The sequence below is a fragment of the Mobula birostris genome, chromosome 16 (genome assembly GCF_030028105.1).
Source record: "Mobula birostris isolate sMobBir1 chromosome 16, sMobBir1.hap1, whole genome shotgun sequence".
Lineage (NCBI taxonomy): Eukaryota > Metazoa > Chordata > Chondrichthyes > Myliobatiformes > Myliobatidae > Mobula > Mobula birostris.
The window spans coordinates 20,006,511-20,022,207 of NC_092385.1; the positions used below are offsets into that span (position 1 = coordinate 20,006,511).

At 38.9% G+C, this 15,697-nt stretch overlaps 1 protein-coding gene across 4 annotated transcripts in view; it reads right to left on the bottom strand.

Annotated features, from left to right (window-relative positions):
- Window positions 1-15,697, bottom strand: part of phf2 (PHD finger protein 2) — a 164,180-nt gene that overhangs the window by 105,511 nt on the left and 42,972 nt on the right. For all 4 annotated transcript variants that reach the window (XM_072280376.1, XM_072280377.1, XM_072280379.1 and 1 more), the window contains exon 2: window positions 4,455-4,540. In XM_072280376.1, coding sequence (XP_072136477.1) covers window positions 4,455-4,540 — 86 coding nt within the window. The remainder of the gene's footprint in view (window positions 1-4,454; window positions 4,541-15,697) is intronic.

A 15,697-nucleotide genomic window follows, 5' to 3' on the forward strand; every position in this document is an offset into this window, starting at 1 on the left:
TTTCTTAAACAACAGAACCACATTAGCTATCCTCCAATCCTCCTGCACCATACCCCTGGTTATGGATATTTTAAATACAGTATCTCTGATAGGGCACCCGCAATTTCTGCACTAGTCTTCTATGGGGTTCAAAGGAACACTTGGTCAGGCACTGGGGAATTATCCACACTAATTCCCTCAAGACAGCAAGCACCTCTTCCCCCTTTGTAATCTGTATAGGGTCCATGACATTTTCTCTTATCTATAGACTCTGTGTCTGTTTCCCGAGTAAATACAGAGGCAAAAAAATCCATTGAAGATCTCCTACATCTCTTTCAGCTCCACGCATGGATTACCGCTCTGATCTTCCAGAGAACCAATTTTGTCCCTTACTATCCATTTGCTCTTAACATATCTGTAGAAGCCCTAAGGATTCAACATTACCTTGTCTACTAAAGCAACCTCATGTCTTCTTTTAGCCCTCCTGATTTCCTTCCCAAGTGTTCTCTTGCATTTCTTATACTTCTTAAGTACCTCATTTGTTCCTACCCGCTGATGCCAACAAAATTGGCCTTTTTTCAATTTAGAATCTTAACCCAACCAGACATATCCTTTTCCATAAATACCTTGAAATTAATGGCATAATGATCGCTAGATGCAAAACGTCCCCCTACACAAACTTTTGTCTCCTGCCCCGTCTCATAGATCTAGTATCATACTGTCTCTAGTTGGGATTTCTATGTGCTGATTAAGGAAACTTTCCTGAGCACATTTAACAAACAGCAAATCATCCCTTCTGTACAGGTCCCACCTTCCCTGGAAGAGAGCCCAATGATCCAAACATCTGAAGCACTCCCTCCTGCACCAACTCCGTACCACATGTTAAACTGTTTCATTTCCTAGTTGCGACCTCACTAGCACATGGCACAGATAGCAATCCTCAGATCACCACCCTAGAGTTCCTGAACTTTAGCTTAGCACCTAACTCCCTGAATTCACTTTGCAGGACCTCATCACCCATCCTACCCATGTCATTGGTACCAACGTGGACCATGACCTCTGACTGCTCACCTTCCCACTTAAGAATACTGTGGACTCAAGCCAAGATGTTCCTGACCCTGGCTCCTGGGAGGCAACAAACCATCCGTTAAATGCCATGTTAATGTTCATTTCAAAAGGTCTAGAATACAAAAGCAAGAATGTGATTCTGAGGCTTTATAAGGCACTGGTGAGGCCTCACCTTGAGTACTGTGAACAGTTTTGGGCCTCTCATCTTAGAAAAATGTGCTGGCATTGGAGAGGGTCTGGAGGAGGTTCACAAGGATGATTCCAGGAATATAAGTGTTATCATACGAGGAACATTTGATAGCTCCGGGTTTGTACTCGCTGGAATTTAGAAGGATGATGGGGAGGGGGGGAGCTCATTGAAACCTTTCAAATGTTGAGAGGTTTAGACAGAGTAGATACGGAAAGGGTATTTCCCGTCATGATGGAGTATAGGATGAGAGGGCACAGCCTCAGGACAGAGGAGTGTCCACTTAAAACAGAGAAGTGGAGAAATTTCTTTAGCCAGAGGTTGGTGAACTTGTGGAATTTATTACCACAGGCAGCTGTGGAGGCCAGGTCATTGGGTGTATTTAAGGCAGAGCTTGATGGGTTCTTCATTGGATACAGCATCAAAGGTTACAGGGAGAAGGCCGGGGAGTGAGGCTGAGGAGGGGAGTAAAAAAAAAAGGATCAGCCATGATTGAATGGTGGAACAGACTCGATGGGCCAAATGGCCTAATTTTGCTTCTATGTCTTATGGTCTAATCTCATTCTCATCCACAGAACTTCCTTTCTGTTCCTCTAACAACCCTATTTCTTTAACTCGCCTCCTCTACCCCCTTCCCTTCTGAGCCACAGATCCTGACTCAGTGCCAGTGACGTGCTCACTTCTACCATCCTCCCCTCTTAGATTATGTTTCTGGGAACCTTACTGGACAATAAATATCACAGCCACAGATGTAGCCAATATATTAACCATAGCTTTACAATGAGAAACATATTACCGTAACAAACAATGCACAGCTCAATAACTTTTTCTCATCCCCATTGACTTGAAACTCATTGAAACACCAGGTTACACTATCATGATATTTACAATATTAAATCAAAAGATGAAAAAAAAGACAGCATAAATTCTATATTATCCTAGACTTAGACGAAAAGACACAGAATTCAAAAATAAAGTGAGACAGCCAGATTATTTTTGTTTCAAATATTTCAAAGATTACAATCAATCATCCTTCAAAATGCAGCTAATACAGTTACTGATATTGTAGTTTATTCTTATAGCAAAGAGTATCTGAAAAAAATAATCTCCTAAAGTGATTATTCCTATCCTGAAACCAAAGGCAAAAATCTTTTTTGAGGAGATCAGGTAGCTCGAGCCTGGGTCACAAGCAACAAACAATTTATGTCACCTTAAAGCTAAATTCCCCAATCAATATTGAATTCATACAGACCGGATCCAAAACTTTCTTCCCTTTTATAAATCTGAATCCTTATTCTGGAAGATCTGAAAGGAAACTTATAAGAACTTTTCAGTTGTCAGAAAAGATTTTGCCTCTGCAAATCTGCTGCAAACATTTTATTCATACCAATTTCTTCAACAAAACGCTTTGGTGAATGAATACAAGTAACTTAACTTTTGGGGCCAGACAAATAAATACGTTCCTCTACTCCCAATACTTTCATACCTCACTTTCTTGCAAAGGAATATGGTGGCATAGTGTATTTTAACTGCCAAGTAAGCCACTTAGTTTTGGGACCATTAATGATGGCCAATAAGCAATAAGTGGCCTTAACAGCAATTCTTACATTCAGGGAAAGAACTAAAAAACTATCTGTTGACTGAAGTTTTGTAGTTTGAAATAATCTAACCCAAGACACAGACTGCAGATGCTGGAACCTGGAGCAACACACAGTTTGCTGGAGGAACTCAGCAGGTCAAGCAGCATCTGTGTGAGCAACTGATGACTTTTCGGGTTGAAATACAGTATCAGGACCATACTGTGGAAACTGAAGATTCATCTCAGCAAACATAAACTAGACAATGTTCCCTCTAAGGTGTGTGCACACGTCTTTTGCTACTAGCACACGAAGGAATTTAAACTGTGCACATAAGGTTGTCACCCTCTACCTCATTGGCATCTTAAGTGTATTTCTCGATCACATTTCCTTTTCTGGTTTCTGATGTGGACGGTGCTGACAACAAGGATTTTGCAACGATTTGTCTGCAGAGTTTAGAACTGGCTTATTTATACTGTTTTTAACTGACAAAATTATTCAGTGTGCACATGTTGTTGTCACTGGGCAAAAAATTGTACAGCACAAGATTTTTGCACACACTGGTCATTACAAATTAGAGGGAACGTTGAAGCTAGATCATCTGACCCTTCTCTGCTTCCTGTGTCTCTGAACTATATGTTTGTTAACTCCCAGGAGTTTCTCTCTCTCTCTTTCTCTCACTCACTCTCTTTGTCTCCTTCAGAAATCCTGTTTGTGATTTCAGTTGTTTCTGGAGTTTCTGACCCCACTCTTGGGCATTCTAATGGCTTGTCAGCTGCCACCCAATCCCAGACTTCAGACTCATCCATTTTAAAGGCAGACTCTGGAACTCAAATCAGTGACATCCCTGCAGCACACCAAAAGATGTATATTGACTAGTAGAAAAATATTGTTAAGAGCAGAACACTCAACAACAAGACTTATTGGCATAATTTAAATGTTTTTATTTTGTTTTAGGTTTATGTAGTTCAAGCTGCTTTCCCTGCAACTACTTGTCTGATGATGTTTGCAAATTATTGTCGTTAATAAAATTGAGTCATACTTTTTTTAGCAATTTCATTTGAAATTTAGATGGGCCCTTATTTATGGTTCTTTTGTTATTCATGATGTGAATAATTTTTATGGACTTTTTATAGTGAGGTACTCGGAGAACCTTACCTTGGTCACTGGTGTTAATCACATGTATATTATCCACATTTTGTCCATTCAGTTTCATTGACAACAGTGGAAACAAATGCATGAAGTGAATATGTCCTGTGGCTCGTGTTCTTGTGCGCACTTAGCACTAGGAACTACAAATAACTCCTTTATTGGAAAACCAATATCCTTGTATAATACAAGAACTTTACCCAGACAAAATATTCAAATTATTTTCATGGTTATTCTGTACCTTGCGTTGAATGGAACTGGAGAAATGTTCCAATGTTTCTTACAGACTCAACAAATTGCAGGAGGCTATAGGCATAATCATAAAAGCATTATCAACAAGATATTCTCTAATCAAACAAAATCAAAATATATATTACATAGAAACATAGAAACATAGAAAATAGGTGCAGGAGTAGGCCATTCAGCCCTTTGAGCCTGCACCACCATTTATTATGATCATGGCTGATCATCCAACTCAGATCATTACAACTTACTTGTTGACTGGCCATGCGTTTTCTCACAATTTGGGCAGTGATAGATATCGATGTCTGGAGCCTCATCCTCTTCCACACCAACACAGCTGTAAACATTCCAAACATAAAGCATTGATAAATATGAAATACTGCATTTCCATCAAGATAATTATTTGCCTGTGACTGACTCACTGTCGCATAACAGCGTAATGCTTCACAGCGCCAGCGATCTGAAGGTTGGGGTTCAATTCCCACCGCCGTCTGTAAGGACTTTTTATATACCCCCTGCGACTGTGTGGGTTTCCTCCAGGGGCTATGGTTTCCTCCCACAGTTCAAAGACATATTGCTTGATAAGTTAATTGGTCATTGTCAATTGTCCAGTGATTACGCTAGGGTTTAATCTGGCATTGCTGGGCGGTGCAAATCGAAGGGTCTATTTTGCGCTGTATCTCAATAAATAATTAAATGATTGGAAATCTTCGTAAAAAAAAAAATTAGTCTGTCCAAATGAAAAACATTAATAGAAATTGTGCCCCATTTTTGGTGCTCAACACAATCTAATTTATCCCAAGTTTAAAACAGCACAAAAGGGAAAATCAAGGACTTAGAGAAAGCATCAGGAATTCTGCGATTTTTTTGTTACCGGTTCCCCGATGTGTTTCCCATGGAGGACCCTGGACATGTAAAACCACCTCAATCAACGGGCTATGAATGCCTGCATGTTACATCCGGTCCATTTATATTGGAGTGGCTCATGTCATTCACGAACCAGTCTTGTAGAAACAGAGAGATCATGAGGCCTTCTTCAGTGTGACCTGGACTTTCTCCACAGTCTACGCATCAGCATTAGAAACTCAACTCCGGCACCATTTATTTAATTGTATGTTAACTTGTGCAACTCATCCATGCAAGTGTTAGCATGCCTCTGGTGCCAACATAGCATCCCCACATGTCACTAACCCTAACCCACACATCTATTGGAACACACGAGAAAACTGGAGCTTCCAGAGGAAACCCTGGTGGTCACAGGGAGAATGTACAGACTTCTTACAGACAGCGGCAGGAGTTGAATCCCATTCCTCCGATCCTTGGCGCCGTAAAGCATTATGCTGACTGCTATGCTACTGTATGCCATTTATTTTGGATCAGTTGCTAAACAACTCTTTCTTCAACATTTCAATCAGAAGAAAAAAAGTGCACCATTACATACAGAAGAACAATAAATAACTAATTCTCTGCATATCCAATGTTTAGGACATGGGTTTTAAGTTCGTGCTGATGAAAAATCAGAAAACCAGAAAGCTTACTGAATTTCTATGCAAAAGGACTGGAAGTCAAAAAAATATTCTTAACACACACACTCTCTCAAAATCATAATTCAGGAAGTTCTTCCAAACTAGAACTTAAACTAATCATTTTCTTCTGTTGTTTACTTCATGTTCTAAAAATGCATAATTGTTTAGAACATATTAAAAATAAATAATTTCACCTGATAATTAGCCACTGGAACTAAATCATTCTGAACATGCAATCGTGTTTGCTGGGAACTGCTTTAAGATGAAAAACATTAACTCCAGTCTTTCAAAGGGGAAGCATTATTGAATAATCCAAGATCCCAAATGTCTATAATTTAGTGTAGCATTCCCCAAAGTAGGTCATATTGCCCTCTGGTGGCAGTGGGAGTTTCTAAGGGGCAAGAAAGATAAAGGTGGTGGTGGTGGGGAGGATGCTCAATATCAAGAGGAACAACTGAGGGAATACAGGCTTAATTGAAGAAATGAATTACTTATTATAATTCCCTGGTGGAGGACCTTGTCAAATGGTACAAGCTGAGTCACCTGCAGCTCAACATCAGTGAGACAGAGGAGATGGTGATGAACTTCAGGGAGGACCAAGCTGCAGAGCTCCGTTACCACTGATGGTGAGGACATGGATGTGGTGAGGACCTACACGTATCTGGGAGTGCACCTGGATGACAGACTTAAAAAGAGCACCAACACAGAGGCTGTGTACAAAAGGGGTCAGAGTCGCCTCTACTTCCTGAGGAGACTGAGGTCTTCTGGAGTATGCAGACCTCTCCTTCACATATTCTACCAGTCTGTTGTTGCCAGTACAATCTTCTATGTGGTGGTGTTCTGGGGCAACGGCATCAATACAGGTGATGCCAACAGACTCAATAAACTGATTAGAAAGGCTAGCTCTGTTATAAGAGTCAAACTGGACAGACTGGAGGCTGTGGTAGGACATAAGACCCTCAGAAAAAATTCTGGCAGTTCAGAACAATGTTTCTTAACCCACCTTGGCTGAACACTTTCAGTAACAGACTAAGATAACTTTGGGGCTCCAAAGAGCCCTATACAATGTCATTCTTATCCTCAGCTATTAGGCTCTATAATTAGTCAACCTTTTTGCTGGGGAAGTGATGACCCTCTCCTGATAGACTGTTATTAACCTCTGTTTACCAGAGCTCTGTAAGTTCTATTTGCGCTGACACCCTGTGCAAAACTGTGCAATACTACCATCTTATCTGGATGGTGTAAATGAGCACCCATTACTGTATAATACTACAGTAATTCTTGCACTACCGTCTTGTCAGTGTGAACTTGGAAATCTTGTCGAGCTTGTAATCTTTGACTTCTAAGTCTTGTACATCTTATTTTTAAAGTTAACTTTTTTTTATTCTTTCTTACTTCTCCTAATAAGCGTATATCTGTGCACTTGTATAATGCTACTGTGATACTGTAATTTCCTTTGGGATCAATAAAGTATCTATCTATCTATCTATAAGCATTTTATCTACGGTGCCACATAATTGATTACAAAGATCACATAATTACCCCATCTCTTGCTAACCCACCATTCTCTTAAGACTTCGCTCGAAGCATGTTATAGTTGTTGAAAAGCAATGTGACATTTCTATATTTAGTATATCATGAGAAATTTGTTCTGAAGAAATCGTGTTGTTTCTGGGCCCAGCCCAAACATTACTGCCATTCACCACAGTAGTACAATGTTAGCCAGTACGATTCCAACACTCTGATCACGCAGCAATGCAATTCCTGTGAATTAGAGTTTGGCATTCAGTGGGGTAGTTCAAAACCTGTGTTGACAGCATTTCTCAAGCCCACAACCCAACCAAAATATTGTTGCCCCACTTTATGTACCTTCAAGCAGAGTGTCAGGTTTTGCCTGAGCTATTATGATGCCATAACTTTCTCTTTATTGATCACTGCTCTTTCGATTGGACTTAACCAAAAGGCAACTGACCACGGTAACGAAAATGGTAGAAACAGACAAAAGGAAAAAGTGTAGACAGTATAGTATGGAGTATCCAACATATGGATTTCCGCCAACACCAAATTAAACTTTACATAATGACCAACCATGAGCAGAAGCTGAGAGTCAGTTTTGTTCCAACCAGTTACAAATTGAAACTTTCCAATGTTAACTACAGTTGTATTAAATGTGTCGGACATCAGTAACTAAGGAGACCAAGTCAACAAACAGATCAGCAATGATTTGATTTTAGATTATAATTGAACAGAAGAATTTTTTGGCAGGCTTTTTCAGATTTCAGTGTATTTAGAGGAGTGGACAGTTATTTTCCATGCTTCTACATTGCTATATTTTCGAACTCCAAAACATTAAACTAATTGAAAGGAAAAGAAGGGAGGCAGGAATGCAAGTCTGACTTCATTTGTACTTTAAGTGAGGTGCACATGCATGAAGTGGCAGCGTGATGATGTATGCCATGCATGTCCTTCAACATATAAACCATAATGAATCCTCCTTGTTTAGCTATAAATTCCGACTCAATATAGAATGCATCACAACTTGTGCGCACGCCCATACACACACACACACACACACACACAGTATACTACGTAATACAACTACAATATAGATGTAACTCTCGCTTCAGCTAGTGGCTTAATATAGGGGATGATAGCCCACCCGGCCCGGCCAAACTTAAGAAATCTCGTTTGGGTGGATTCTGCGCGGTGTCCCGTTACAAATCAGTACCCCGAAATAACAAACAACATACAATATCCAATTAAACGAATGAGCTTTATAATTCTTAATTTGACTATCTGGTTAGTAAAGAAAACAAAAAAAGTAAAAGGGCCCATTCTCATGAAACAGTTTAATGCGCAATGTTGGAGCTCACTGATAAGGCCGTTCATCCACCATCGACCTCCTCCGATCGTGGCTGACCTTCGGACCCTCCCTCCAAGTCCACTCCATCAGGCGGTCTACCAGCTCTCTCCATTCACATCTTCTCTCCTCAACTCTCCCCGGCAAAAAGCCCCAAATTCCTGGCTCCGAGACACACAAGAAAGAACAATACCCTGCTCATTGGCTAGCATGCCCCTTTATCTCTAGTCATAGCCCAGGCATTTCTGCTACAGAGAAATCATTACCTCAGCAGTGGAACATTACAGAGAAGTCATTACATTAGCAGTGAAACCTTACAGCGTGTAACACAGACATCCACAGTATAGTACATTTTAAATTGTCCCATTCAGGCCTAAATATTTAATCACTGTCAAGGTCTTACTCCTGTGGGATAATGTCTTTTCTTTGCTTGGCAGGTGAGACTTGTGGCTGTGAAACAATCTCAGGTTCTAGGGCCTCCTCCATCGCGGTTGTAGGAAGTAGCTCTGACAGCTCTGGACAGCTTTATTCTCCTTTTCTCTCTGGATCTACTTTGATTCTTGCCTCTCCCCCAGGCCCAACTTCTTCCATACTCTCTATCCCGCTCTTGATCCCCTTCTCAGTCACACTTCCTTTCATTATCCTTGGTTCTATCACAATCCTATTCACAGTCATGCTCAAGGTCCCAATCCCACTCAAACTCTTGTTCCCACTCTTTATATCTTCCTCAAATTCCTTCTCTCTTTTATACCTTTTTCTTTCTTGTTCACATTGTTTTTCTCTACCTCTTTTCTCCTTCTTGTTTCTTGTATCTCTGAATTTGCTAAATTCTCAAGAAATTAAGTCTTGTTTATCCTCCTCCATTTCCATAGCACTTATGTCATCCTCCTCTTTCCTTTCCTTGGCATGCATTTTGATCTTCAGCAGGTGCATTAGTTCACTGGAGTATTCCCTTATTAATCCTTCTATTGGTCCCTTTACAATGTGATCTCTCTTCTTGGTTTCAATACCAACAACATCATTATCTGAGAAATCCTCTGTTTTCATATCTTGATTGACTACTTTCTTTACGGCCCTCCATTCATCCAGCTGGGTTTGGGTCTTTGCATCTACTTTTAAAAGCTGATTTTTGTCTCCCACTTGAAGTTCATGCAATAACCTTAAAGCACGCAGAGTACATTCTGGTTCTTTATACTCACAAAAGCCAATGCTTGCAACTTTCCTGAAGCTCTTTGAATTCTCTTCCCGTTTTTTTGCAGATATATCTCCTTATTGGGACAAATGTAATAATGGAGAAGCTTCATTAATTCATATGTCTAACCATGTTCGAGCCTTGAAAATTATTGGAAAAATGTATTCCAAACTTTTTCTGTACTTTTTAAAGTGAATTTTAAGCCCAATCCTTTGACGGCCTTATTTGGTATTGTTGAGGAAAGAGCTATAATTTTGGACTTCTCATTTGCGGGTACTGGCTTTTATTTCTCTTATGGCTAGGAGGGCGATGTTACTTAAATGGAAGGAGGCTGCCCCCCCCACACATGCTCAATGGTTATGCGATGCTATGTCATGTTTAAATTTAGAGAAGTTTCATTGTTTGATTTATGATTCTAATCAAGATTTTCAAACGTTATGGGGACCCTTTCTGAACTATTTTCAAAATCTTTGAATTGTCATTGTTATTAAAATATAGATCTGGGCTGTTATTATAAAACACTATATGGTAAAGTACTCTTTTTTTGTTTTTTTTTAACCAGCCAGCTTTGTCTTGGTAGTGGGTGTAGATTTTTTTATAATATAATTAACCATACTATTGTATTTTATAATTCAATTTCTTTTATTTGATTGATCATGAATATGGGATACCATGATTGTATCAGTCTGATTTATATACAGTGCATTATGTGCTACATTATTTTGATTTCTAATAAGTATCCTTATGAATTCTGTATTTATGTATATGAAATTTAATAAATTTAATAAAAATATTGGAAAAAGAAAAAAGAAAGAATTCTCTTCCAGCTTAAAACCAAGCATTTTGCAAGTAACTGCCTGATTAACAAATCAGAATCTTTCTCAGATATGTTGCCTACAGAGTGCTTTTGTCACTTTCATGCTTCATCTGAGCAGTATGGTTCTTCCTTGGTCCGTCCAATATGCTTTTCAATCAGAGGCACAGAGTTTGGCACCAACGCCCATTTGCCCCCAGTTGGACAATGGTTCATGGTGTTCAGCATGGAAACAGTTGTGACATCATCCAGTACCTTTCCAATTCACTTTCAGTTGACTCTGCTACAGGGGATGTGGCATTCAATCTACAATTTGATTTCCAGTTGTGGTGACATGACTGGCTGAGGCAACTACAACTTGATCTCCAATCAAGTTGTGGCCGTCTCAGCCAATCACATCACCACAATGGCGGCCCTCCTATTTTCACCGTATAGAAGTCCAATGTGGCTTGTTGGTTGTTGTATTTCACTCTTATGAATGTCACTCCCACAGGAATCTGTTCTCCAACGTAAGTTCTTAGTTTGTTATCTGTAGGCTTCAGTTGGTATCTTTGAAATGCTGTTCAAATTCATTTTGTGGAATAACTGAAACAGGTAAACCAGGGTCCAATTTCATTTTAATTAATTTGCCATTCACTTCTGGTATAAGCCACATTGCTCCTCTATTGTTAGTTTTCACATTGTAAATCTCAAGGCTATTCAGATTATTATCAGATTTTTCATCAACATGCAGATTAGTACTCTTTTTGAAACTGCAACCTTACGTTTTCTTTAGCTTTTTCTCTTCCCTGTGCGGTCTATTTACTTTTATCAGCCTAACATATACTTTGCATGTGTCCTACTTTGTTGCATTTCTGCAAGTTTTGTCTTTGTGCATGGTCTAGTGCATGTGAGCCGCTGCCACAATGGTAACACAAAGTGTTCAGTCAGGCTGGTTTCTGTTTAGCTGAAGCAATTTTGTGCATACTCACTTTCACTCCTGAGTGCAGCTCAGTTGTGTCTCTCTCTGCTGTTTCCATTGATACAACAATTACAACTGATTTTTAAAATTTAAGTTATGCCTCAGTTAGGAGCAGTTTTTGAATGATTTTTTTTGTAAGATCCCACAAACTAAAGGATCTCTCAGTGCACCATTACGCTCAAACAATCTCTTCAATTTAGCCATCTATACCAAAATGGACTCCACTTCCTTTTGATTCAACTTATGAAACCTAAAGCATTCTGCAATCAACAATGGCTTCAGTTGTAAATATTCTTGCATTACTTTCACAATAGCAGCAAAGCTCATTTCGGCTGGTTTGGTTGGAGCAGTTAAATTTCTAAGCAAACTGTATGCTTTCCCACCTATTACAATCAGCAAAACCATCATTCACTTCTCACTGGGTATTTCATTTGCTTCAAAATACTACTCAATAAGTATATAATTGAGCAATTGAATACGTTTATCCTTCCAATGTAGCCAGCCATTTCCACTATTTTTTAAATTTATGATTATTATCACCTGGTATTCACTCTTTATAAACCCATGAATTTGTCTGTTTCCTGTCTTTTTTAAACTTTAATGTCTTCTTGTTTTCCCAAAACATGTGCTGCACTGTTTTTTTTCACTTGACCATTTCTCACTGTACTTTTTTTTAAAAACTCAAACATCTCACTGCACTTCAACAGGTAGGTGGCCACCTCAATTTTTTTTTTAAACTTCTTTGTCACCACTGTTATGTTTTGTATTCCAAAACATTTACCTAATTTAAAGGAAAAGAAGGGAGCCGGGAATGCGAGTCTAACTTTGCTTTTACTTTAAGCAAGGCGCACACGTATGACGTAGTGGTGTGAGGATATGTATGTATTTTTACATTTAACCCATAATGTATTATTTAAATAAAATGTGCTTAACCAAACAATATATTTACAATATCACTCTATATTACTGAAATATTATATTAAAAAACCATTGCAGTCTGCTAATTAGTGAACAAGAGAACTCTCTGGATTATTTCTTCCAACCAATGAGATTAAGCCTTGTTGCACCAACAATAAGCACCCCACTACATTCCCCCAGAAGGTACAAGAAAGGTCAGTACAGAAGGAATTCCTCATTCTCAGTTGCTAAGACAGTGGAAATGTCTGGACGAGGAAAAGATAGCACCAGCAAAACTCAGTTCAAGGCCAAGTCTTGCTCATCCCAGGCTGGAAATGCAGTTGCTGGTGGGCCATGTTCAACAAAAGGGTGACAGTTCGCAAGCTTCATTCAACACGTCATTGCTCATTGATAAATATGGAAAGCCCCATACAATTGGAGAACTGATTCTGCCAGCAGTAAGGGAGGTTCTGAGTACAGTTTTGTGTAAGTCAACAGACAAAAATAATTAAAGCGATTCCACTCAACAACAACTTTGTTCAAAGTCAAATAGATGAAATGTCTGAGAATGCGAAAAGCACATTGTGTACAATACCTCTGACAACAGAATTTGCTCTGTGATTCAACGAGTCAACTTCTCTAGGCAACAAATCTTTGCTTCTTGGTTATGTTTGCTTCATAAAAGATGAAAGCATGGTTCAAGAGCTGTTCTTTGCAAGGGGACTAGAAACAGACATGAAGGGGGAGTCAATATTTCAGGTTATTGAGCTATTTTTCAAAGGGAAGGACACTCTTCTCACCAGCATTCTTGCATGAGCAATTGATGGGGCACCATCATTGACAGGATGTCACCATGAGGCTACTTCCGCAAAAAAAAACTAAGTGATCGTCCACCCAAATCACTAAATATTGTTATCACAGCGGTAAATAAAATGAAGACCCATGCTGTCAATTCTTGACTATTTCAAGAGCTTTGTATTGAGAATGATGGTGAGTTTGAACATTTGCTGTTGCACACAGAAGTCAAATGGCTCTCAAAAGGAAACTGTCTGAGAAACTTATGCTTTTCGAAAGTGAGAAAATTCTTTGAAGACTCAAATACTTCACTCAGTATTCAACTCACGACGTCGCTTATTTTGTCAGAAGAGACAGAAAGAATACCAGATGATGATCTTCAAGTTTACTGTGACCTCCTGGCTGAGATCCATAAAGATATGTCAGAAAGATTTCAGGACCTTCTCTCAATCCAAATTCCAGATTTGGTAATAAATCTATTTCTGAACACTTGTAATGAGGAATTAACAGGAAAACTGAAGGAAGAACTGATCTTGCTTCAAAATAACTGAATTGAAGCAGAGCCTCAAAAATCATATCAAGCCTACTGGTTGCAGAAAGAAATCCTGCAGCATGGAAAAAGGTCAAGATGTTCTTCACTGAATTTCCAACATCATACTTAGTCGAGCGCGGTTTCAGTGTGGCCATCCATTCTTTCAAGACAATGAAGCAGACTGCAAATTACTGAATATGAGAACTTGAGTCTCCTTCTGTGACATTCAGCCTGATGTTAAGAAGCTGATTATCACTGCACCAAGCCCATCCACCTCATTGAAAGATGAAAAAGCAGTTAAGTAGTGAATAGTTGGACTACTAATGCATGCTCTAAAATTGTTGTAGGTGACAGCGTGGAGATACGCCTCTGCCAAAGGAGTGACATATCTCCAGGCCTGCAGTTCATCCCTGGGGGCAAGGTGTAGCACCTGCTTAGCATTCTGATCAGAGGCATGTGAAGCCTTGGGAGCAGGTGGCAGATGGTGATAATAGCAGCTGGTGCCACTTTGCTACTCTGACTCCAGGCAGACAATCTCTGAAGAGTATTGATAAAGGCTGGAGTTACCCATCTTGTAAAGACACTGCCCAAAAGAAGGCAATGGCAAACCACTTCTGTAGAAAAATTTGATAAGAACAGTCATGGTCATAGAAAGACAATGATCACTCACATCATACAACACGGCACATAATGAACAAATGAAAATTGTTTTTACTTTAATTAAGTAAAGAAATAATTTTATTTATACCTTTAAATAGATTTCAAAGTACATATATGTCACCGTATGCAACCCTGAGATTCATTTTCTTGTGGGCATACTCAATAAATCCATAATAGAATAATAACCATGATAGAATTAATGAAAGGCCACACCAACTTGAGTTAGCTTTGCAACTATTTGCCACTGCTTTGAATTTGCAGTTCCTATGTCCTTTAATTGTGCATCATAAATCAAAATTCTTGATTAATTTTTATGTAATGGCCAGAAAGGAAGAGGGATCAGTAACGATGTGGTCTGGGAGCCAAGGAGAATGTCAAAAAGTTTGGGGACCACCTGTTTAATGTAACAATGCCACAAAACAGATCATTTTGAACTTCTGGCATACTATAAGTCTTAGTTTTGATCATGGAAATAAAAACCAGTGGAAAAACATTTAACAAGAGGAAATCGAGTGTTTGAATTTTGATTCTGATAGAATTTCACAAGTCTAAAGATAGATACAGTGAAGTCAGGATAGTTAATCTGCTGATTTAACTTAAATTGTTTCAAGAGGATGTGAAAGGAATAAGACAAAGAATGGCCTAATTATGAATGTTCATGAAGGGTTAAAAATGGCCAAGTAGTCATTTTTTTTTAAACCTGGAAAAATTCAATGTATACCATTAAGAATTTCAATTTTAATCTCACATCTAAGATAAAGAAAGAGGCAGTAATTCTACTGCACACATTCAATGATGCAACCTGTATCAACTTTCAAGTATGAAATTATTAAAAATGAACAAACATGTCTTCAGTTAATTTTGGGAAGGGAGTTTTCATAGCTGGAAAGGGAGTTTAAAATGGGAAAAGCAGCACTTGATTATTGTAATCCAGAAACTTGGAATTAAACTCCAATGAACGATATTGGAAAGCTGGAGTGTAAATTAAAATGCCCATTATATTTAACTAATCCCTCGATTTATACCCAAGCCATGTGCAAAGTGGCAGAGGGTCAAACAAATTAGAGGGTTAAAAATGCAGTTGAAAGACTGCATCAGGAACAACTTTGATTTATAGAGCTTCAGCACTAGTCAATGAAAAGTAAGGAGCTGTTCATTTTGAGGCAGGCTTTCACTTGAACTAGGCTTGGAGCAAAGTTCTAATGAATCAAATAACTAACGGATTAAGTACTTATTTTAAGTTAGTAATTAGGGTGT